General features: G+C 39.8%; 1 protein-coding gene across 1 annotated transcript in view; it reads right to left on the reverse strand.

Annotated features, from left to right (window-relative positions):
- The window catches only part of anapc1 (anaphase promoting complex subunit 1), a 46,078-nt gene extending 22,562 nt beyond the window's left edge, over window positions 1-23,516 (reverse strand). The window contains exons 1-32 of the mRNA XM_080508034.1: window positions 23,399-23,516; window positions 22,148-22,387; window positions 21,716-21,880; window positions 21,366-21,408; window positions 21,175-21,272; window positions 20,525-20,607; window positions 20,352-20,425; window positions 20,121-20,254; window positions 19,881-20,038; window positions 19,480-19,611; window positions 19,105-19,323; window positions 18,705-18,800; window positions 17,960-18,050; window positions 17,470-17,535; window positions 17,252-17,386; window positions 16,778-16,921; window positions 15,137-15,197; window positions 12,096-12,151; window positions 10,917-11,048; window positions 10,631-10,705; window positions 7,940-8,062; window positions 6,520-6,689; window positions 5,043-5,134; window positions 4,528-4,676; window positions 3,935-4,013; window positions 3,390-3,426; window positions 2,810-2,877; window positions 2,198-2,376; window positions 1,117-1,203; window positions 888-1,027; window positions 587-705; window positions 190-320 (exon numbers count right to left, since the gene is read on the reverse strand). Of these exons, the coding sequence (XP_080364160.1) occupies window positions 190-320; window positions 587-705; window positions 888-1,027; window positions 1,117-1,203; window positions 2,198-2,376; window positions 2,810-2,877; window positions 3,390-3,426; window positions 3,935-4,013; window positions 4,528-4,676; window positions 5,043-5,134; window positions 6,520-6,689; window positions 7,940-8,062; window positions 10,631-10,705; window positions 10,917-11,048; window positions 12,096-12,151; window positions 15,137-15,197; window positions 16,778-16,921; window positions 17,252-17,386; window positions 17,470-17,535; window positions 17,960-18,050; window positions 18,705-18,800; window positions 19,105-19,323; window positions 19,480-19,611; window positions 19,881-20,038; window positions 20,121-20,254; window positions 20,352-20,425; window positions 20,525-20,607; window positions 21,175-21,272; window positions 21,366-21,408; window positions 21,716-21,880; window positions 22,148-22,363 (3,552 nt within the window). The 5' untranslated portion in view covers window positions 22,364-22,387; window positions 23,399-23,516. The remainder of the gene's footprint in view (window positions 1-189; window positions 321-586; window positions 706-887; window positions 1,028-1,116; window positions 1,204-2,197; window positions 2,377-2,809; window positions 2,878-3,389; window positions 3,427-3,934; window positions 4,014-4,527; window positions 4,677-5,042; window positions 5,135-6,519; window positions 6,690-7,939; window positions 8,063-10,630; window positions 10,706-10,916; window positions 11,049-12,095; window positions 12,152-15,136; window positions 15,198-16,777; window positions 16,922-17,251; window positions 17,387-17,469; window positions 17,536-17,959; window positions 18,051-18,704; window positions 18,801-19,104; window positions 19,324-19,479; window positions 19,612-19,880; window positions 20,039-20,120; window positions 20,255-20,351; window positions 20,426-20,524; window positions 20,608-21,174; window positions 21,273-21,365; window positions 21,409-21,715; window positions 21,881-22,147; window positions 22,388-23,398) is intronic.
- Window positions 23,517-24,815: the final 1,299 nt, after the last annotated feature.

A 24,815-nucleotide genomic window follows, 5' to 3' on the forward strand; every position in this document is an offset into this window, starting at 1 on the left:
GTTTCAGTCATTAGATACTGTACCATGAAATTGAAGTATTATATGGCTCTAATCCTGTAAAATTGATGGAACAAAAATCCTAAACATAAGTATCATAAACATAATGTCATAAAATAGGTTTTGACATAAAATATATCACTTTGTGCAAGGTAGCAGAGAAGTTAACAAAAAGGCAGCAAAGCTTCTGACCTGTGAAGCAGGAGCAATTTTGAGTCCGGCAGCGACTCCGTTATGGAAACTGGGCCAGCTGGTCATGTTGGGAGGCACATCGATGTTTCCACTGTTCAGGTCAACCATAGTGTTCCTGGGAGGAGCTCGGCCTACAGGAAGAAAGACGAAAGTGAGTGAAATTAGCTAGAAAGTTTAAAAAAAAAAAAAAAATCAATCTTCTATTTATTTGCTTCAAGATTGTTAATTTCCCTGACTCTTCCATACAATAGACGAGAGTAGATTTAATCTCCAAGGTAAAGAATTCACAACGATCCCCACTCAAAAATGTTATTGTATCCTGGTAATGATCACTAGAGTATTTGACAGCTTTCTTGATTTTGGTGAGGGGGTGGTCGACCAAATGATGATTTCAGACCTGTGAGGTTGAGCTTTGGAACGGGTAATGGCTCAGTCAGTACAGGGTGATAGGAGAAGAGAGTGAAGAGGCCTCTGCCAACAGGAAGAGCCATAGTCCTCTGACATAACTGCAAGAGTCTGAGAAAGGCATAAAGGAATCAACAAAATGACAACGAAAAAAAATGAAGAAAAGCCAATAAGAAAACAACACGGGAGGTCATGTAAGGACAGGTTATGGAACTCAGGAGAAAAGCAGCAGCTCAGCGCAGGTACTGACATCTGCCTTCAACAAAGAAAAGAAAAAGAATATATTTACTCACTTGTTTTCTTTCTCCTCGATGTATTCATGGTCAGAAACCTCTGGTAGCTGGACAACACTGACCCGAACCGGCCTGGAGCTCTGCAGGAGCCTCCTGACCTCCTGCACCCGCAGATCTTGACTCCAGATCAAACCTGTGACCTGGCGAGGTCAGATAAGTCAAGAAAAAGAGATCGTCAGTGTGGAGTGGAGGTCTTCTCCAGTAAGAGGTTGCAAGATGACCTTAATACCTCTTGAATAATGTCCGACATCCCATCTTCCTCCTCGTCAGCGTCTGTGCTTGCGGGGGGCTCCAATGAAAGACCTGAACCCACAGACTGCACACATAATGCACATATTTACACACAGGCAAAATGACAGATAATGCCTCCTGATTATATAGTGCAGACTAGATATGCAAAGCAACTGAGGCTGTATATCGATGTCTGCTGAGTTTAAGCATGATTTTACAAAGACTGGATGTCTTTAAATTTCCAGAGTTGAAGGAGAACGCCACTCTCAAATGTTAACAATACATGCTTTCTGTACGTGTGATATCAAGCATTAGTTGTATCAAAGAGATACTTCAGGAGAAATGTGACACTCTACAAGTGGCAGGATGATCTCAATCAAAATGTCAAGACCCTGCCATTGCAAACAATGAGCACCTCAGGCACATTTGAAGCAAGTTGCTAAAATTATCAACAAGCAGAAATTGATGTGAAAGTATTATTTGGGTCATCAAAATTGTAACCTGATTGTTCAATAGAATTCTTTGGCACCTTTTCTCAAGATATTCACAAAAAGAAAAGGCCTTCATGGATTTATGGAGTAGAGAAGATATTAAAACAAAAATTGACAATTCCAGATAATCTGGATCTGCTTTGTGACCAAGAAAACAATGAGGCCTTGAACTTACATTCAATCATTTTAGATTGACAGACTTCCTGGACTACAAACCCCATAAAATAAAAACAATTATTTGAGTGTTCACCCTGTGTCTGTGGACCAATCCTAAATGATCTCTTGATCCATCCACAATAATTGTGATAAGTCATTTATATTATTTTAACACTGCTCTTACGTGTATGATGACCAATCGAACACATTCCCTGATTTACACTCAATAAAAATGTTTTTGTGATGCATATGCATCAGTTTCTGCTGCACGGTGTGTTAAGATGCCTAACATGTTGCATAACTTGTAACGGCGCTAAGGATATGGGTCAATCGTGCAAAATGTACCTTACAAATGTTACCCTCCTGTATCTGTATCACAATCTAACTTGATTGGCTGAGCTTCAAAAAGAGCTTTGACTAAAGTTATCTCACAGCTTTACTCTTGGCCAGGGTCGTCTTGTGGGCTTGTTTGGTCAGGTCCTGTCGACCAATCAGCAGGCACACTTTCTCTGACCAATCGGAGCAGGGCTGCTCCCGGCACCGATAGATGGCCTCTCTGATGGGCAAAGCCACGCCGAAGGGCACTGAATCCAAGTCTTTCAGGGTGAATCCTGGGTCAAACAAGAAATGGAAATCTTTTTTTTTTTTGTACTGCTGACAACATGTTTTGTGTCAAGAGAAGGTCGTGGGTTCTGAGGTTGAAACAAAATCATGGGAGCAAATGAGATGAGTTTAAGAAGCTGTGTCAAATGACGCTTTAAAAAAACAGACATCCACATCATTGACCAGGACCAAAGCAAGCTAATTCACGCTGTACTGCAGCTTTAAATCTTAACATCAATACATTATACGTTATTAAATCAAAGATGCAACAAGCCCCCAGATAAAGAAATCTTTGGCTCTGTTAATACAGCAGATGTGATTGAATGCTGGAGAGGTGAGAATGTGTAAAGCAACATGAGTGACAAAGAAAATAAACTGACAATTGTACAACTTCATCTGTGGGCATGGACAAAAAAAAAAAAAAAACTCTGTTTCTCTTACCCTCTGAGGTGAGCCAGACCACCAGCTGCACAGCCAGGTTCTTACTGGAAGGGTTCACACTGCTCTGTCTGCAATGAACACACAATTATTAGTCATACCATTCCGTGAAAGAAAATGCAAATGCCAATATTTGATTACAAAAGCTGATGAAGGGAATAAACCTGAGGCGTCAAACTAATTTCAATACAGGAGACACATGCAGTGCAATTTGATCTCAAGTGGGCCAGACCTGCAAACAATTGCAATTGTTTTGTTTTAGTGCAACAAAGTATTAATGTGTCGTAAGAAGTTCATATTTGATGATTTCACAACACATGACAAAACTAAAAATCTGAATGAAAGGACTGCAATTTCAACAAATGAGATAATTTCTCACAATGAGCACATTTCATATTGGATTGGACTCTGTTGGGTTAATGATGGTACCTTTACACCCTTTTTATACCTCAAAAAGCAAGAAATAAACAAAAAAAAAGTTGAAACAATAATTTATGATATTTAGACAAGAAAAACATTTTAGCTGCTTCAAAGCCAAGAACAACTACAAAAACGTTACCGACATTGATGCCTGTGTAATTACCTTCTGAACTGCACGTCGTTGGTAGAAGACTTCTGGCCTGAGAAGAGATTAAAAAAAAAAAAAAATGACAGTGCAGCTTGGCCACTACGTCGACTGTTATATATATTTTTAACTAAAAATCTCTCATTTTCACAGGTGTGGAAGAAGATGCAGCGTAGTGCTGCACATGTCACTATTTTCACGTCAGCAAAGAAAAGTCACAGCTTAAATAAGTCAGCATTTCTAGAGAACTGAGCACTGTGCTTCTGTAAGAAGGCCTCTGTGATTGTTTCTATACTGACGAATGCTGGTGTGACGGGGAAAGAAGAAAGTTAGTCTGGAGGCTCTCGCAATGCCGATAAAGTCAATGTTCAATTTGATGTCAGGTGACCTGAATCATTCCGTCTGTGTTACTGGCGCCCCGAAGGAGAGAACTGTGCCACTGACAGGTAATAAGCACCGGTCGTCAATAAATACAAACACACACAGGGGAACTCACACAGACCGACACAGAACACAAAACAGATGCATTTAACTCTGAGTGTTGATAGAAATTCCAAACATACCTGCAGAGAGCTTCACCAGGTACTTTGACACATCTGTTGATATGGCGTTTTCATCTCCGCCGACGTACAGAGCATAACTCTGAGGAAAGGTAAGAGTCATTTTTATAATGCTGAGCCGAATCCATCCGAGAAATGATGGGATGAAAATAGCGAATTAATATATTTTACACACATTCGATATACTTTAAAACTCTTGTGAACGAGTCCCATCAGTGGATTTAGATGAATGATCAGATACAAGTATAACATAGAGAGCATGAATTGTTTGTAATATTCTGTCTGATTTGGGGTTTTTTGAAAGTTGTACTTAATATATTGATACCTTCCTAGAGTTAAGAACTGAATCTTTTATTTTTAGGCTGATTATCTGTGGTAAAGTCGCCTCAGTCCTCACAAGAACAGACCATATTATACAGCCATAGTATGACAGAAATCCCAGGATGATATTATTTCAAAATATCAAATACTCTCTATTTGGTTTTGGGGTTTTTTTGTTGGTTTTTTTGTTGTTTTTTTTTTAAATCGCATGTAAAATGCCTGAACTGACATTGATTTTCTGAGTTTCATAAAATCCAGAGGAGTCTTGGTCGTACCAGAACCAGCAGCCTGGTCCTCTGACAGATGTCGGGCAGATGGGGGAAAGGCTGCCTCTCCTCCCCTCTCAGGCAGCGACTCAGCCAGCTGAACACACAGGGAGGCTCCGGGGTCAGGAAGGAGGAACGCTGCGTCTGATCAATCAGGGCTGAGGAGGAACAGGTGTGTGTGTGTGAGAGTGAGAGAAAGAGAAAGAGAGAGAGTGAGAGAGAGAGAGAGAGAAAGAGAGAGAGAGAGAGAGAGGATAGAAAAATGGGGGAGAGTACGTCAATAATGTAGCTATATATACGAAGTAAAAATAATTTTTCGACACAAAAACTAATTATGCATTTTAATTCCTTAGACTTTCTGTTTCACAAAAGTGAACGTTGCTGCTAAAAACCCAGACATACAGGAGAACCCATAAACATCAGTGATGGCCTCTATCAGACCATCCAGCCTTCCCTATTAACCTGTACTGTGTCCAGTCTGTTTCCTGGCTGGATGTCATTACACACTATTAAATGGGTCTTACTTTGGTCTATGAAGCAGCTCTCGGTAAAGCCACTTATCAGCGAAGGGTAATCTCTCCAGTACAGATCCACATATTCTTCCAAGTGGAGGTCTCTGGAAACAAAAATAGGAAGGCAACATCACAACTGAAAACCTCTGTAACGTCAGGCTGTATTTTCTATGCTTTGCAACTGCAGTACGGTGAAGAAAAAAACTCGACTTACACTGAAACGAAAGTCTCTAACCTTTACTAACTGGATTATTGAGTCTTCCTTGTACCTGGCTGTTCACAGCCAGACATTAAACTGCTGCAGGACATGAATGCAACTCTAAAAACGACTCAAATAGCTTCAGTGACATTTAACTGGCTTTGGTCAGTGATTGAAGACACGGCAAAAGTAATTAACAGCATGAAACGCTCCCTTTCAGCTTTACATCAGCTAATCAATTGTTTTTAATTCTGGCATGAAGCTCTGCCTCCTACACAATCTACAGTCGTGTGTGTGTGTGTGTGTGTGTGTGTGTGTGTGTGTGTGTGTGTGTGTGTGTGTGTGTGTGTGTGTGTGTGTGTGTGTGTGCATGCATGTGTGCATGCATGTGTGCATGTGTAACTAACTCTACATAATTATCCAAATGTACTGTTGTGTTCATCAAGCTTCTTTTGCACTCCCTTCAAATTAGATCTCATTTGATCATCTAACAACAAAAATATTTTTTTTCCCAACTATTCCATTCCAGACAAATTCTCACATTACTGGTGCTTTTGCTGTATAACCAAATCAATCAATTGTTACCTGAAATAAATGTCTACATGAAAGAAATATGTCTACATGTACAGCTACAATATATTACATAAATATTTAAAAGCAGAACTGAAATTGTACTGAAAATGATACAATTATAGATATTTGTTATCACTCATCAATCCAATACCATACAATTGCAAAATGTATGATGTGGATCAGAATTCATTTGTGTCAGACATTGTTTGATTTGGAACTGTATGGCTACATGTAAATATCCTTCTAAATCCAGCGGTTATTAAAACACAGAGTTTAGAAATGTGTGCCACGCTTTAATGACAGCCCACACAGGAGCGACACAGGCCAATTACTATGAGGAGCACCTCTCTCTCCCACTCCACCTATTGTCGTCAATCATGGCGGCCACTTGACAGCCTGTTGAAGGTTATTTCTCAGCCACATGCAACACTGAAGAGACTTAATTACACACAAACTTAGAGAGAGAAAAAAACAATGAGGTGTGTTCCCCCGTTTCCAGTCATTGTGACGACATTTACCCCCAGCCTGTTTGGCTGAATGTTTTTCAACCAGTTCGTTCTCGAAAGGCTTGTTCTGTAAGGTGAGATTCACTTTTTAGTAGGAAAAAAAAAAAAAAAGGTTATTTCTCCACCTGCTCTACCCTTTTTTTTTGTTGTGGTCATTCGGTCAAGGACTGTAATAAAGCCAACAAACACACAGTGGTACAGAAGTGGTTACCGGGCGAGTTGCTGCAGCAGACAGACGAGCGACGAGGCCCTCGCTCTCTGCAGCTCGTCCAGCTGCAGCTCCTGATAGAGCAAGTGGAGAACGTAGAAGAGGGCGGGAATGTGAGGGAAGAGAGGAGCTGAACTGTCCAACTTCAGGGCCGCACTGGAAGGAGGAGACACCTGGAAGACAGGGAGAGTACGATGAGAGAGGCTGAGGGAAGAGAGAGGAACTGATTATGTACAAATGATGAATGCATGAGGACTAAAAGACAAGTGTTTTTTCTTTTCTTTTGTAGTCACTGATTTAGAAAAAAAATCATATCAGAGGTTCCCATTCTTCTTTATAAGCACATCTTTAAGTTGCAGATATAGATACGACCATAACGTGGCTTCTTTGAAACCAGTTTTGGTAAACCTTGACAGGAACGTGGCCTTTTCAACTTCTACTCCATGTACTTCTACTATTTGTAAAATCTGTAAAAAAAAAAACAACAAAAAGAAACAACCTGTTTATTCCTAATATGTCGTATCTATTTCTCCATGTTTATAAATCAAATTTCTTTGGGTTGAGTTTACTTACACCTCGTGTTTGGCTTTCTCGTGTTTTTCCATCTTATCTATAAAGCTCTCGAAAGCCCTAAATGAAAACTGTTATAACCTGCAGTGTCCATTAAAATCTACTCCAAGCATCCTAGAAGACATTTTAAAGAGGAGAATTTTGTAGTCTTCTGCTTTAAATAAGCTTTAAATAAGCTTTGAATAAAGCTCTCTACTCTACTCTTTGTATTGAAGGAGAACCTTTGTGTTCCGTCCACTTTTAGAGCCAATTTATTTCCCTTTTAAATGATGTCACATTTGCATGGAACATTCAATTGTGGGATGAACAGAGGAGCCAAGAATTCAGATTGAGCTCTTGATAAAACATTTTGCGCTTCTGGCATTTGTAGGAAGAGCAGCAAATGCATGTTCCTTACAAATGGGGCACTATTTGAAAGATTTATTGCCAAGAAAGTGTTGATTTTTGTACTTTTTGTAGCTATCATAGAGGCTGCCATTTGTATAATCTTTTAGTTATCAAGTATAACACAACATTTCCTCAATACATCCACTTCCTTCTTCACAGGAAACGATATTCAGCAGCATGTTACAGTGCAAAATAACACCTCTCTTAAACTATTTGTATCCCTGCTTAAGCAAAACTGGATTTGGAATCACTATTTTATATCAGGATGTAAAAACATCTAATAGGGAAAACATAAACATGAGGTTATAATAAAAGGTGATTGAGGCACCTTGAATGTACAAAATATAAGTGTTGTGCAAACAATGAACAATATCAATGTATCATTCACAATAAAAAAACAGGGAGAAGAAACCATAAAAAACCGACTATATGTAAGACAAAGATTCAAACAGAGGTGTTTACATACGGAGGACATGTCTTCAGTTTCAGTGGAGGTTGAGTTATTGGCGTCGCTGGAGTCCACGGCAGCACAGACGGACTGGGAGTTCATCTGACGGTGATAATGGGATCCCACCAGGTATTCCCAGTCCTGCAGACAGAGATCGTGCAGAAACAGAGAGAATGCATGTACATAGAGCGGAAGAAATGCTAATGGACATTTAAAAGAATCTGTGTAAAATGTGGCAACAAAATCTTCACCACATGTGGGCAGTATAAAGACGGACGGTAAACTGTCGCAGCAACAAAGAGGCAGGATGACTAATACATTTCATCAGGGCGCGCACACACACACACACACACACACGCACACGCACACACCAGCTGATTGACATTTGCCAGTCAGGTTTTATTTTGCACACACACACACACACACACACACACACACACACACACACACACACACACACACACACACACACACACACACACACACACACACACACACACACACACACACACACACACACACACACACACACACACACACACACACACACACACACACACACACACACACACACACACACACACACACCTTGCTGGAGAACCCTTCACTATCAATCAGTGGTTATTTCAGTTTGAGGGTTCAGACTCGAATATGTAGGTTGATTGGAGAGCAAGTCAAGGTCACAGCAAAGGGCTCAAGCGCAAATTATGTACAAACAGTACAAACGATTGAGGATGTACAGAACTGTAACGTTTGTGAGAGTAGGACAAAGTGAAGGTCATTTTCTGTTATTTCTGACATACTGACCGTCTCCTGTGAGCGGATGGTGCTTCTCTAAAGAGTAGGGGTTTCTTCATTTTTTTGTTTTTATCCTGATCTTGTGAGGGAAGGTCAGGGTCATTTTTCCCTTTAAAACACTGCATTACTGGTTGGTATTCCCTTTATATTTGTTTGAAGTTTGGTTTTTTTGTTATATCTGTTATAGGTCTGTGCTCTGGTATTTCTGACCGAGCCTTGTATTTCTGCTATATACTTCTGGCATAACTGCTCCACTGATTTCATCCCTGACATTCCGTCAACCAATTGTATACCTGGACTTTTGTATTATGGACCTTGTGCACAATTTTTATTTTCAAGGAACATATTTCCCACATCTGAAATATTACTTTTACTCAACCCAAATTAGGCCTCTATTAAACTTATGTAACCAGGATTACAATGCAAGATGGAAAGATGTAAAAAAAAAAAAAGACTGTAATTAAGGAGCCAAGGACCTTCAAGCAGGTCTAGGCAATAAGGTAATAGATCAAATAATAAACAAGCTGAAAAATCCATTGTTAAAGTTTCAACTTAAATTTTGGAACACAATTAAATCAGAATAGAAACTGTTTGACATATTTGGATAATTTAGATGCAGTGCACACGACCCAGACTTTAAAACTGATCACCTCGACTATAGATTTAAAACATGGATAAAGAAAGAATTGCAACAATATATTCAATAACAAACAAGCAACAACTAAAACACATCCAGACAAAAGAAATTCTCTCTTGAACAACAAGACTTTTACAGTTACTTAAAGTTAAGGAATTATTCTAATAAATGCAATAAAACACCCAATAGATCTGGAGGTTTCTATGGGTTTCTTGACCAAAAAAAAAAAAAAAAATCATACTCCACAGACTACATAAAAAATAAATGGGGAAAAAGAGGGAGACCTTGAAATAACAAGAGGAACGGCAAAACTACTGAGAAACACAAAGAGAACGAAGTAGTTCATTTGCATATATTCAGGGAATGCCAAAGGTTAACGCATATTTGGTCTGAGACACACAATACAACAAAGGAAATATTCAGATATTCAATATTAAGATACTTTAGGATGTTTTACCTGTGTGAAACTGACTTTTTGCAAAGGAATAAATAAAAATCTATATTGAATAATGATATATGTGGCCAGGAAAATCTTTACTAGTACTATTGCCATTGTACCCTGACCCGCCTACAGGCACAGGACGGGTTGACACAATCAACGACGTATAACGGATGGAAAATAATTACCTTCTCAGTTAATTTAAAAATGGACAGGCTGGATGGGATATTGTCAAGGTCCATGGGTGATATGTTCCCATATGAGGAAGAGGCAAACTGGTTTGGAGATAGGGTTGGGTTAGGTTAGGTTGCAAGATAATCTCCCTAAAAGGTGCTGGAATGATCCTTTTGTATGCATCCTTGTTCTGTTATTAAAAAAACCCAACAAGAGTATTGATGTTAAGTTATCTTTAATGTATCATTTTAATGATTGTAATGTCTTTCCTTTGAAGTGAATACTGACAATGACATGATTATATGCAATGCTCTGTAAAACAAAAAACAAAAAAATCCTACATATTTTTCCACAACCACATTGCATCAAGTTTTCCTTTGTATATGATCATTTAAAAAAACAGGACATAACGCATCAAGAGTCAAAATTAAGGTTACCATGGATAGGAAAATAACAAAACTATTGTGTGGTTTGAAAACCAGTATTAAAACCTTCTCAAAAGCTCTATTTTTAAGGGTGACCGTTCCAAATTAGAGTACGGTCTTCATAGATTCTACAAAATGATGCCAATAGCGGAAGTGTCTCAGGGTGTCATATATTTCTCAGAACCTTAGGTTGGTTGCAACTCCAGCATGACAGCAAGTCCATGTTTGTCACTCACCTCATCAGAGCCACCATCAGACGGACGAGCCTTCTTGGCAGCAATCACTGGAGAGAGAGGCACTTCAAAATGCAGCTGTATGAAGAAGGTGGAGAACACAGTGCAAGGTCAAGAACCACGAAGGACGAGCTGAACTTCAATTATGGTTTTTGCAAGTTAACAACAGAAAGCACCAACAAAACCAGCCAAAGGTTTGTCCGATAATGTCCAAACGATTCACAAACTAATAAACCTGAGCATTGTAGACTATTTCAAACTGAGAAGAAATGCAAAAAGAAATACTTGCATTCTGTGTCCAGGTCAGACGCTCCGTGTTGTATCCCATCATTGTCATAAAACAGGTGACAAACAGGTTCCACTCGGCGTGAACGCTAAGGCCCCCCGGTGCATTGTAGATGTTGTACCACTTCACCAAAACCTGTTGACGTTGCAGATTTCAGACAGTTTTAACATTATTCCAGCAAATAAGAATAAATGCATGTCGTTTACTAACGTCACTGAAGGTCGGGAGCCTCTGTGATGTAGCATTTTCTATATCAGGAGTGTCAAACATAAGGCACATGGGCCAGGAGTGCCCCACAAGAGGCTCTAATGTGGCCCACTGAACCACCAAGCAAATTGGAAAATTTCTAAGGAAATTGTTTTGTTTTGTTTGGGTTTTGTTTGTAAAAACACACATAATGTAACAGGTATATGAGATGGATTTTTGGGAGACATTTAACTGGATTTTTCACCACAAGGTTTCATTAGAAATGGCATTGTGTTCAGAATGTAATTATTTTTGGCAGAAATTGTTTGGTTTTGTAAAAATATACAGCTTCAACATGCAGACTCTACCACAACAAAGAAACATTTTAAAGCTTATAGGTTATTATGACACTATTTCACTGGTCCCACCCACTCGAGATGAAATTGGGCTGTACGTGGCCTCTGAACTAAAATGCGCTCAACATCCCTTATCTATAAATATCTATATCTATATATCAAAATATCTAAATGATCTTCATGAAACAAGGTTTTTTTGTTTTGTTACCATTATTTTGATTGACAATTATTTGAGAAATCCAAAAATAGTGCCTGAAAAGTTATAAGACAAAAAGATTTCGGCAAATTTTAATGAACATTTTGGACAAATTGAGGAATACTCTTTATGTCGATCTTAAGCAGGTTTGCTCAGTGGCCAGTGATTGCATATGTTGGAGAGAGCGAGTCTGTCCTTCGGCTTTTAATATCCGATTTGGCAAAACATCAAAGTGACCCAAAGAGGGAGTCAACAATTTTGAAATACAAGCAATGTGGAGATTTTTTTTCATGTGAAAATGGGTTAGGAATCACAAAATAATGTCATGATAGCATATGTGAGCATAAGTCGTGTGGTAATGTACCGACATCAACCCCATGTAAACTTTCTTTATTTTTTGGAGCCTATTCTTTAAGAATTCAATCAAATCATCAAATCACAAACCTTCATGGCGGCTTCTTTGGGCAGGATGAAACGAATCGCTTGGAGGCACTTTGTCACTGAAATAGAATGTACAGAAAAAAGAAATGCTAAGAAAAAGAGGGAAAACAGATTTAAGATGCCATTTAAAGACAGCAGAAACTTCAACACGAGCCAGGAAGCTCTTCTTTCACGAAAACATTTTAGGTTGGGGTTTTTTTTGACAGCGGTTGGCACCACTGTGTTTCAGTAGTCATTGAGCTCCATGTTAAATTTGGGGAAACATCTTCAGAGTATGGTTCTTAAATAAGTGGATGAGACGGTCCTTTTTAGAAAAGATTACTAAAGTATACAGAAAGACATGGATTTTAAATTAATTGTCTGTTCTCAATGTGCAGATTTGACCCATTTTTAACTTGTACAGCCAAAAGTATATTAAAAAAAAACAACAACAGGAAAACAAAAAAGGAAATTAAAGGCAACCACTACTACTGCAGTAGCTAGCGCCATTGTGTTTAGCATCAACTCTGGCCAATAAGATTCCTAATCAGCGTCACTGGGCTTTCTTAATTGAACAACCAGAGTAGGAAAGGTCAAGGAAGAGGTGGATAAATGCCATTTCATTAGTGGAAGAATGTCTCGTCTGCAGGATCGATTACTAAATAATGGGGCTCAATGCAATGCCCAGACACGAAGAGAGCCAATGGAGGCAGACAGCCTGAAGGCTTCAGAAAAATACTGTACTGTTCTGCATCCAGCCATAGTCCAGCTCCCAAGTCCCATGATTTGGATGAAGCGGAATAGAAGATTGATGGATGAAAGATAGATCATACAGATCACATTATTTCCATATAATAGTTAGCATCATATTGATTACATAACTGATGCACTTAAAACACGATTTCAATGGGGATTTGAATCGATCTAAATCACAAAGCAGTTTGAGGTCCACCAGTAGATAAAGGCCGTTTGTCAAAATGAGGATTTTGATAGGGGACTCTTGTAATTCCCACTTGATGCTCGATGTGCTGTCAGTGGAACTACAAGATCCTGTTCGAGGATAGAACGAGTGTCACTGAGGTTCTGGGCGAGCGCAGATGTTAAGAACTGCACAGACCGAGGGAGCCATTAGCAGGAAACAACAGAGAAGGTGAACCAGCTAACCTCCACTTTAATTGACAAGAAAATAAAACCCACCATCACTATAATTCAGATTAATCATCCGATGTTCTTCGTCATCAGCAAGGTTTTTATTTTGAGACATGGATTCATGGAAATATATACATTAACAAGACTGTCAAACTGTCCATTTCTACCAGTTGAATGAACTTTGCAGGCACAGAAACAAAACAGCAATTACATGTTTCATGTCAAAATGTTTAGTACGCAGAGGCTAAACTCTGCGGAGTGAAGTTACTTTGTGGTAAACTTTGCTGACGGACACTAGAGCGCGTGTCATCCACCAAACAATGTTTTACGGAAAGTAAACTCGTATTACAGAAGTGATTACTCTGCTGCAGCAAAGCCACATAGATTTGGCTTGGACGCTGTGAATGCTGCAACCAGGAATCAGGTCCCACACACACACACAAGTAAATACGAGAAATGTATCGTTAAAAACAAAGCCAATAAACAAAAGGTAAATAAAGCTGAATGATTGTACAAAAATTGTATTTATTGAAGTAGCCTAAAGCCAGTTATGATGTATGAGGCTGTGACATTCAGATGATCCTCTACCACCGGACAGTTAAAGCACAAAGACACTGTTATTTCATCAGTCTTACAAATTCATTACTTTCTTCTGAGTAAAACTTGAGAGCAAAAGTAAGTTTTTCTCTATTCAATCAGGAGTCATAACTGGGGTGATAAACCCCGATATGCATGAGTACTGTGTACCAATGATACCTTTCAGGAAATAAGCAAAGCAAACAAGGAACAGAGTTGTTGTTGTTGTTGTTGTTGTTGTACCATGAGGGAAAGGGAAGTAGATTGAGAATGAGGACGTGCAACAGTGGGATTGTGCAGCGTAGTGAGAAGGAGGTTGAGAAACGTCAGACTCTTTCAGAATATTGTAACAGGCTGTGTGACGGTCTACGATGGTACGGAACGTGTGACCATACATCACATCATCATGATTGTGTGGCTGCTTTTAAGACTCTTTTACAGACAGCAAGACTTTAGGTGTCTGTGTTACAATGTGGAATCTATAAAACCAGAGTATAAAAGTAAGTTTGACTGCAAAATATCGCTCTATATTGAATTGAAGGTGAAACATGCTACAATGTACTTGTCTTCAAGCCTTTTTATTGTTTGTAGTTGAAGCGAATAGCAGCAGTCACAATGTCGCGAGCCGCTCTCAACATGAGACCACAGATATTAAGCCACGATTGAAGACATTTGCACAACCCCTCTTCTTTCCTCAGCCAAGGTTACATAGTGTAAAGTCAAATGCAACATTTCCCAGAAGGAACAAGCATAGATGGTCAACCAGGCGTGTGATGATCTGTTCCCAAGTTGTTGTTTTTTTTACTGAGGCAAGAAGGAGGCAGGTTGTGTTTAATTTTGCAAATTCAGATTTTCAAATGTAAGGTTTTCCATGTTTCCCTTTCCATCAGTCCACACAAAAGCAGCTCACTTATATATTCCCAGTTAATTTAAACTCTTGTTAGGTAAAAATGACTATTCAAACAGAAAATATGATTCTGTGTCAAAAGCAAAAGGACGACGATGTGAAAACATATATAATATGCCATCTGATCTTTCTCTGTGATAAAATAGGAATATTGTAGCAAATTATTACCAGTGGGAAGCCGCGGCTGTGTGTCTTGTAATGGCATCCATACGTCACCGGACAACAACGCAGAGCGGCTCTCAAACCTAATTTGAAAGAGCTAACTGCTCTGACTCAGGCGTCTGTTTCTGAGTACGAGTGGGATCCAACCAACAATGAAACATTGAACTCGTCACGGATTAATGCACCGTATTGTTTGCATGTTTACGCATCTAGTGTGTGTGTGTGTGTGTGTGTGTGTGTGTGTGTGTGTGTGTGTGTGTGTGTGTCTCACCTAGTTCTGAAGTAGCAATCTCTGGGACAGAGATCCTCAGCATTGTTCCACTGTTTAGTTCCTGTGGATAGAAACAGATTGTGTAATTATTCAGGTACTCGAATTTTAATTTCATATCGGTACACTGGATCAGATGTTTTTCAGGAGTTTTTTTTTCTATCCTGAGTACTGGAAAAATCAACCTTTCTTAGCTTATTTAATTTGTTCTCTGTTGAACGACAAGCAAAATACAATGAAACAACTTTCGCTCCACCAAAAGCTAATTTTGAAGAAAAAAAAAAGCTGGTACTCCAGTTGCCCGATTTTAATATTCTATAAATGGAATATTCTATATGTCCACATGTCAAAGTACCTTTGAGCAAAACATTAAACCCAAATTGCTCTCAAAGGATGGACTGAAGGCCTTGCATGACAGCCGCCACCATTGGTGTGTGAATGGGTGAATGTGATCAATAATGGAAAGCACTTTGGGGACAAACCATGCAGTTCAAAAAGCACTGAAATCCATTTGCAAACTCTGCAAAGAAATCAATGCCACCATGCAGCCTGGAGGAAAGCATCTTTCAGTTAAAACATGATGATGGTGACTGTTTCAATACCGATATGATTTACAAAAAGAAAACTAAAGTAGATTATGTTATATGTCAGTGCACTTTACTTTGCGCCAAATTTACTCAGCTGTGCCTGTGCCATATATTGTTTTTTGTGTTTTTCCATCTCGTGTGTCAAAGGAGCGGGACAATTGGTTGACTTTACTATGAATGAAAACTTTTCCTCAATTTATGTGCTTTGACTTTTGCCCTGTGGCCACCACTTATGAACTAATTTGGACTGTGGATGTAAAAAAACATTAAATTAATTAAATGCAAACTCTTTGCTGAAATTAGTGCAATTAATGACACTTTTCTTGTATATTTGAAGGACGGTCTAAATTTTCCAAGCATGAATGCACAGTGCATTCATATTTATACGTAATTCATAGAAGTGTACTCAGTCTTTGTGTTATGTGAATCGCATTTGTTGACGTTGCGACAGTTTCCTATATATTGAGCATAATTTGACAAAAGTTATAATTCAGAGTCACATGCATAATATATGACAATTCTACCTCAGCGAGAAAGGCAAAAATATCTTCTCAAAGTCAGACTACATTTCATTTGTGTGGAAAATTAACATGATTCGTAAACACCTAGCTTTGCACTTTGTGTTGCATCGTAATATCTTCTGAGCCACACAGTGGCTGAAAGATTTGCATTCTTGCATCCCAGCAAGAATTGCTCCAGTTCAAGCACAGGTTGGATCAACATGACATGTTCTCCCTGTACATGCATGGCTTTTCTCAGACTACGGCAATACAATTCCACAGTCCAAAAAGCATACATTTCAGGGAAATTGTCTATAAATCTGACTGTCTCTCTGTGTTTGGACAAGTTGTTGGTCCATCAATGGCCTCTCAGCGGGGATTGGCTCAAGCACTCAACAACCCTGAATTTTAAAAAAAGTAGTATCGAAGAAAACCTCAGAAAAAGCACAAACCCATAGACAAAACATCAAAAAGTAAAAACATGCAGAGTGTGAGAATGAATGAAGGACAGTGTGTTCCACGTCGCGGTCTGAAAAACAACAAACATACAAACCTACCAGAGTAACACGATTGCAAACTGGATCCCGCAAGGACTGGATGCAAAGTGCAGCCTGTTGAGGTGAATAATCTTCCAAAAATGAGCTCTCCTGGTTTTTCATGTTGTGGTTCCTCAACCCCATCACTGGTGAAGGCATGAAGTACTAAAAGAAAGGGGTGTGGGGGAAAAATATGTTGGGGGAAGTAAAACATGAGAATTACAAAAAAAAAAAAAAGCAGCCAAAATGTGAATAAAAAAAAAAATATACTACTTTATTTATATTGATCATTTATTAAAACCACCTGTAAATTGCAATGTTTGAGGTTACGCCCTAGTCGAAGCAAATGATTGGAATAAATAAGAAAGGAGAAAAGTAATCAAGCGTCAGTGTTGACCGTGACCAATTATCTTGCACAGAGCAAATGGCTCCCTGAAAAGGAACATTCTCGGTTATCAAAGCGTGAAGAAATATGTCTGCGACACATGGCGGTACCTCATCAAGTCTGTTTTGGAGTCTGCAGCCAATGTGAGTCGGCGTGCTGAAATATTCCACGGTGCTGAGCTGAGGGACGTGATTGGTCAGGCCGAAAGTGGGCGACAAGAGGCCGGGGACAAACACCTTGCTGACCTGAAGGAACGACAGTAAACAAACGTCATGACGAGTATCATCAGAGTGAGAAGACTGTTGGGCGTCAAACCATCCGGACTTACCCTGGTGACCCCTGTGTAGAGAACCAGACTGCCACAAGCCTCCAGAACCAACATGGCATCGATAGTCTGAGGAGCAGTGTTGTTAGAACCAGTCTAACAGTTTACGCAACTAATATTTCCATTCAATATTGCTGAAATTTCAACACCTTAATAAATAACAATAAAACAATATTTCATGAATCGACTTCAAAGTCAGAGTACATAATATAAATTATGATGAATAAATGCACTGAATGACTGGGAGGAGGACATTTTTTGCCAAAGAAAGGGGCAAAACCTCGCCCTCTTATTCAGCATGACTATTAAATCTAGAATTCTATGACTGCTATAAATGTATCAATCAGAATTTAGAAGAAACAGAAATAAAAGCAAACGTTACCAAATGTGTTCAATAGCTCCATAAAGGAGTGACTTATGGGAGTCTTCGGCGGACCTGATGACTAATTAATTTGCTGCCATGGGATTGGCTGTTTAAGTAACTGCATTGTACCTGCAGAGGCTCAGCATCTTTGGCAGGAATGGTTGTAACAGAGGGGAAAATTAGTTGAGATGTATCCTTGCTCTCAATAAACTTCACACATCTGTGGAAAAAAAGGAAATTGAATATTAAATTCCAATATAACATCTAAAATTATGTCAGAATATTGTGTGTATGTGTGTGTGTGTGGGGGTTCAGACCACTGATTAGTTTGAATTAATTGTATACGAGTGAACAATGTACATACTGCGAGTGTTCAAATATTACCTCTAACGGGGGCACCGTTATCTGATAGGTGTAATATATACAGTTACTCATGATGTAATATCAGGAGGAAGGGATTTATTTTCACCAAATGTATTGGGCTACAAAGAAAAACAACCCAAAACATAGAGCGAGGGTTTATTAAGAACACGTGACTGTGTGACGCCTCCCCAGCGCCCCGATCTTAACATAATCCAGTTTTTCATGGAATACATGGAGACAGAATGATCTGACCCAGACTGCATCAACAGAACATCTATTTTTAATCTCCCATATCTTTTAAAGCAACCTCCACAGAAGTTACCTGAAAACCTAGACAAAGGGTCACACCAAGTACTGACTTCTGACATGTTCATTCATTTTGCAATCTGCATTAAGAGATCAAAATAGTGCTATAATTTCCCCCCTCTATCTGTAACCAGGCTAAAGCCTCTGCACATAGTGTATGTGGATACAAGTTTCTGTCTAAAAGACATTAATTTCATGGTCTGACCTGAGCTGTTGGTGAGATTCCACCAGAAAACAGAGGTAGTAATTTTCACAGACGTCAGAGGTCAGGAACACTTTAGATGCCTGGCTGCTCATTTCCCTGTATATGCAAACAAAAAAACAAAACAAAACATGAAGATTCGGGTGAAACAAAAGCACTGGTTTAGTCCACAAAATGCACATTATAGAAATAGTTTCATAATTATTGATGAGATGAAAACAAAAAGAATCTACATCCATTTAAACAAGGCAACATCCGACATAACAAAATAGGAGAAATATACCCGGACAACAGAACAAAATATCAAGCTCCAGGTTTAATTCAAACGTATTGGAAACCGTCGTTGGGGTAAGTGAATCATCAGAATGTACAGATCCCGAAGTTATCAGCATTGTTAAACCACCTTTGGGATCCAGCTGTCATCGCTTCACTCCACAGCTGCTCCATGCACAGGTCCGGTATGATGGGCTCCATCTCTGGCTTCAGGATGGTCTCGTTAATAGTGTTGTTAGGAGAGCTCAAGACATCATGGTGCCCCCTGGAGGTGGGGGTGTGGAAAGACACGTTGAAGCGAGTTGCGCCGGAGAAGGATGGCGCTGCCATACCTGGAGAGTGGGCGCGGCTGTGAGAAAGTTGCAGAGGAGAGGAAATGAGACGTGCAAGTGTTGAAAATGCACGCAGTGAGTTCATTTTCCAAATGTATCTCCTTCAGTCATATAATATCTGGAATATGTTTAAGAAAATACTATCAACCAATTGAATTTTAAAGTAGCCTCACCTCAATGCAGCCATGTTGGATATATTCTGAGAGTGAACTCGGGAGTGGAGTCCCGGAGAGGGTGTCATGATCCTGCTCTGGTGACTGTGCAGAGCATTATGGTAGAGAGGAGAGCTCCCACCAACTGTACAGCTGGAGGACGGAAATAAAGGACGGGACAGCTGTGCATACATAACTTGAAAGATAATGATTTGTCTCTAATTATACTATGTTTACTCAACAGATAAGATGCAGAATATCAAATTACATTAAAAAAAACATGAGTTGGTCGAATTTAATCCACCTGTACCAAACTCAAGAAGCTACAAACAGACTACAAATTGTTGTTGTGCTTCATAAATGACAACAATTTCTAAAACTCTCAAATAATCAGTTAATCAACCGGTTTCTTCATTATTTACCTGGGTCCAGTACCAGAAACGAGTCCAGTTGGACAGTTGCCACCAGGAGAATCGAGACGAGAGATATTCCGCAGATGAGGGCTGAGGAAGCCTGAAGCCATCACTCCCAGTGGCGTGCCTGCAGGCTCTGCAGGGCAGCGCAGGACAGTAGAACGTTCCTGAAGGTATCCAGATGCTCAAGGTTAGAGGAAAACCTGTGCATATATGTGTACATGTGTCCGAGTGTGTGTAATTGCTCACATCATTGGTGACTTTGCGCAGAGCCCAGACAGAGTGTGTTCCCTGTATTGTGTCATATGACACAACTATAGAAGGCTGGCAGCAGGTGAACACGATTTTCATGGTGGAGTCTGATAGATACTGCACACGAGAGCCTTCAAAAAAAAACAAAAAAAAACCATCATGAGGACAGATTCAGGCAAAAAATGTTCAAATGTGAAAAACAACAGAGACAGCATGTGCCTTCCATACCTGTAGGTTTATACACTACAGGTGCAATCTCATCCAGAGGATGCAGCATGCTGAAGACTGTGGGCAGAGGCTCCCTGTAGATTACAAAAAACATGGGTGCTACAATTACTCTGAACATACTTTGCTTTGAACTTGTGCCCGTCTGCTCGTGAGTTCGCAATGCAAGAAAGTACCCGGGGGGACTGAGGTGTGCATCGTTCATTGTGTTTTTTCTTTCCAACAAAAGTCCAAATTTGGTCGCCCAGGCTTTTGAGACCTGGGGGGGGGAGACGATAGGACAGACAGATGTTTTATTCAAACAGTATGTTGTCATGTCACACTGAAGTCAGTATTCGAAAGAAAAAAAAAAAGAAAAAAAAAGCTGCAATTTTGTATCAAATAAGCATGTGGTCCAACAAGAGAAGCGTGCCCACTCATTACAGTTCAGGGTAAACACAAACAAAGCCAGAAGCTCATAATTAAATAAAACAATCTCATATAAAGACAATTCATTCCAACATGTTGTCATCACTTCTGGTTTGCTAAACAATGGTTTGCTCCCTGGGAACATCACCGATCTGACTAATGCTCAAACTCAGCAGTTTGTAACAGTAAAAAGCAAAACACTAGAACAATGGCAGTATTGTTGTATTTACAAAATGTGCATGTGAAAACATGTAACTATGAATTCAATGTTCTGACTTAGCCTAAACTAAACTAAAGATCTATTGTGCATCATCAAACTGTTTATAAACAAACACTAAATGTTTATTCTTGCTTTCTGCCTGAGCATTTAATCTTCCTTTGGAAATGAAGACATCCTATCAACTTTCCTGTCACTCACCTGGAAGGGCAGTGGTGAGAGGAAATCCTTTCCACTTATGGTGTGAACGTTGACACAGCTACTCTGGACAATACACACCGTGTGCTCCACATTTTCCTCTGCAGAGAAACATTCACATTTTTAGATTCAATTCGATGAGCAACAAAAGTAAAGAAAGAGATAAGTTGCAAAGATACTTAATAACGACATACCATCTTTGTCATTGTGAGGAATAGTGAAATTACACCACAAGGCCTGGAAAAAAGCACCACAGCAAAAACATCATATCAACTCCCAGAGGACAAACACTGTGCCTCATACACATGCCTCATGACTCGATTGCTAAAATTACATGTCACCTCAAAATCACTTTAACATCATAACAAAAATTCTAATAGCTATATGTTTACATGACATTCTAGTTCAATTAAAAAGGATTCATCTTTACCAACACATGAATTACCATCTAAAACAAATTACTGAGAGAGAGAAATAGTTCATTTCTACATTCAGACAGAAAAGGGGACTGACTGTAGTTTGGAAACAATTCTCAGTAACAGACCTGCTGTACTGGGCTGTCGACAGTGAAGGCCTTATATACGCTAGAGGCTTGTGTCCGGCTGCCCTGGCTCCAAACAACCACATTTCCTGCTGTGTAAAGCTCATCTTCAAAAGCCACGTCTTCCTCTTTTACTCCCATGCAGCCCTTCCTGAGCTGCCAGCATTCCTGTCAATCAAAGCACAACCATTGGAGGTATACAAATAAAACACTGGAAATGCCATTCAATGCATTGTGTATGTATTACTTAGTACTATAAAAATGTGCAACATTACCTTACCAAACACAGCAGTATAAATTAAACGTATATCAACTAAACATACTTTCATCCTTGCTGTCAAACTTCCTATTGTTCTAACATGAATCGCTTGTTCAACATTCTTCAAACAAAACAGCTAATATTTGTTCGTGCATCATCAGTTCGTGCACTCATACCTTCTCCCTCTCCTGCAGACTGACTTCCTGCAGTGACCCCACCAGGCCAGCGGCACCGTCTGATGACCACAGCTCAGACGCAGGCTGGAGCTCCCTGAGCTGCAGGTTGAAGGCATTTGGATGGTTCCTGCAGTGCTTGCGGCCAAACGGGACAAACGACTGCAATTCCCCTGCGGCGATCATCGTGGCTGTCTCTTCATACACGACTTCCGACATGAGTTCCAGATATCAGCATTATTTCTGTGAAGAAATGGGACAAGAAATATTCAAAGGTACAGCATTTATAAATGGATGGGGAAACATTTGTCCCCATTTTTTGTACTGATAAATATAACATGCAGTAGAGGCAAGTGCAGCGAAGGTCAGATGTCACAGGAACATATCATCAGAAGAGCTACAATTAAGTATTGAGTTTTCAAGTCCTGATTGGTGTGTTCACACAGCTTCCAATATTTGGTTTCATTCTTCCATCCATTTAAAAGAAGCAGTAAAGGAAACAGAAAAGTTGTTTTCTCATTTCATAGAAGAAGTCTAAAGCCACGACATACACTGAGCCACTCATCGATAAGTGCATGATTCCACACACTTGCATTAAAATGAAATGCGCCTGTTTGCTTTACATTTTAGATAATAGGGCAGACAAACCTTGTCAGGCTGTCAACCTGTTTAAACATACACATTGTAAGGCAGGAAAGCTTTTCTTTGACTGACACACAGATCCTAAACCGCAACTTCAACAACAAATGCACATGATAAACATGCTTTAACCCTAAACCTAGTTCCTGTGAAATAAGAGAAACGTCCACACCTAACTAGATAAAGTGATTTAATAAGTATAGTTGTTTATTACGGTTGACGTGTGGACTGACTTTTGAAGGTAGCAGCTGTATCTGAAACAAATCCATGACAAAATGCAATGTTATTGTAAGGACTCTTGAGACAGTAAAATAAAAATAATTATGAAAGCGAGGTTTGATTTCTAGCTTTATGTTTATGTTGACACTGACAGCAGAGCAGGAAGCTAGCCCAAAGTTTTTACATCTAAACTACACCAAAAACACAGTAATAGGTAGACAGCAAGTTGCTACTTATTATCTAAATAAACACACCGAAAGGCTCAAAGCTGCAATTCAGTTGTCGATCATGAAAAAATCTCTCGTAATAAGGGCGCTTATTGAGACACGATTAGCAGGCGAGCTAAAGTTAGCCGCGGCTAGCTCTGAGTTAGCAGGGATACGTTCCGCTACTAACCTGATAATAAGGAATAATCTGGCTCTTGTCGCGGAGTCCTTGTATTTCCTCTCTGTGAGTGTTGCTTGAGCACGGCACTGTCGACATAAAAACACCTCAGACCGGGTGACAAACTGAGGATTTAGCTCCGGCAGGTTTTCAAATGAGCGCGGACATCTTTGCTATCCCGACAGGCACTTCATCCACGAATCAGCCAATCAGAGGTGAGCAGAGGTGGAGCTTGGCGCTGATTGGCTGCTTGGGTACAGCGAGCAAAAGTTACTGCAGCAGCTTCAAAATGTAACCAATTGAAAGCAATGAGACGCTGGTTCGAATCCGGGACACATACACGTGTGAGACAAGTTATTCTTCGAAAATGTCTGTTTAGTTGAGGCTTATTTCTCTTAAACTAATTCATTTTGTGAAACAGACTCTGGCCTGTAAGTCTATGGAATCACAGGAGTGCCAAGATTTAAAGGAAATAAATGGGGAAATATAAAGAGAATCAATAATACAAAAATATACAAAGGTAGTCACATTATTTTTCTATCTTTTCTTTGCTTATTTAATCTTGTCAATGCTTCTCCTGTTTTGTTGTTGTCTTTTCCATTTGCTTTTTGTCATCTCATTTACTTGATGAGTCAAGCTGTCTGGAAAAGACAAAAGCAATACATTGCAAATCAGCAAGGGCCGTGGGCAGTGTTGCCAGATTGGGCGGTTTTCCGCCCAATTGGGCTATTTACGTCAGGCAGGAAGAAAATACATTGGGCTGGTTCATGGTACATGCAACTTCATGGTTTGGGCTGGAAACTGTTGATCTGATCTGGAAACATTGGCTGTGGGCAGGTCTTTCTGTTCAGGGTGACTAGTCGATACCTGATCACACGATTCCTGCTTGCAGTGCCTATGTAGTAGCAGGAAGTAGACGCATATGAACATTTCTTTGAAGTAAAAGAGGGAAAGGTAAATATGACGGGCGTGGACGAATTGAGAAGAGGCTACTACATAGCCACTGTATGCCGGCCTTAGACACACAGCGAATATATGTTTCCTCACAAGTCCCAAATGCCGTCTCTCGTTCATCCAAGAGATGTCGGTGGAGAATCAAAAATGGCGGTGTTGCGAGCGCCGCCATACTTATTTACCGATCGCCGCCATTTTGAAATTGGGCGTACCGGAAGTGACGTTACAGAAGCGACATACAGGAAGTGACGCATCAGACCCCGAGGAACATCGGGAATTACGTTTACGGAGGCCCACCCACCGGAAGTGACGTTGGAGGACCCACTCGCCGGAAAAAAACTGTGCGCCGCGCTGTTCAAGCGCACATTTGTTCCCATTGCATTGTTTTCTTCACACGTGTACTCGAAGCTCAACAGAGTAAAGGATTGTCTTCTGCTAAGGTAAATAATTGCATTTTTTTCTGTGTAAAATATCA

This window comes from Blennius ocellaris, assembly GCF_963422515.1.
Source record: "Blennius ocellaris genome assembly, chromosome: 13".
Lineage (NCBI taxonomy): Eukaryota > Metazoa > Chordata > Actinopteri > Blenniiformes > Blenniidae > Blennius > Blennius ocellaris.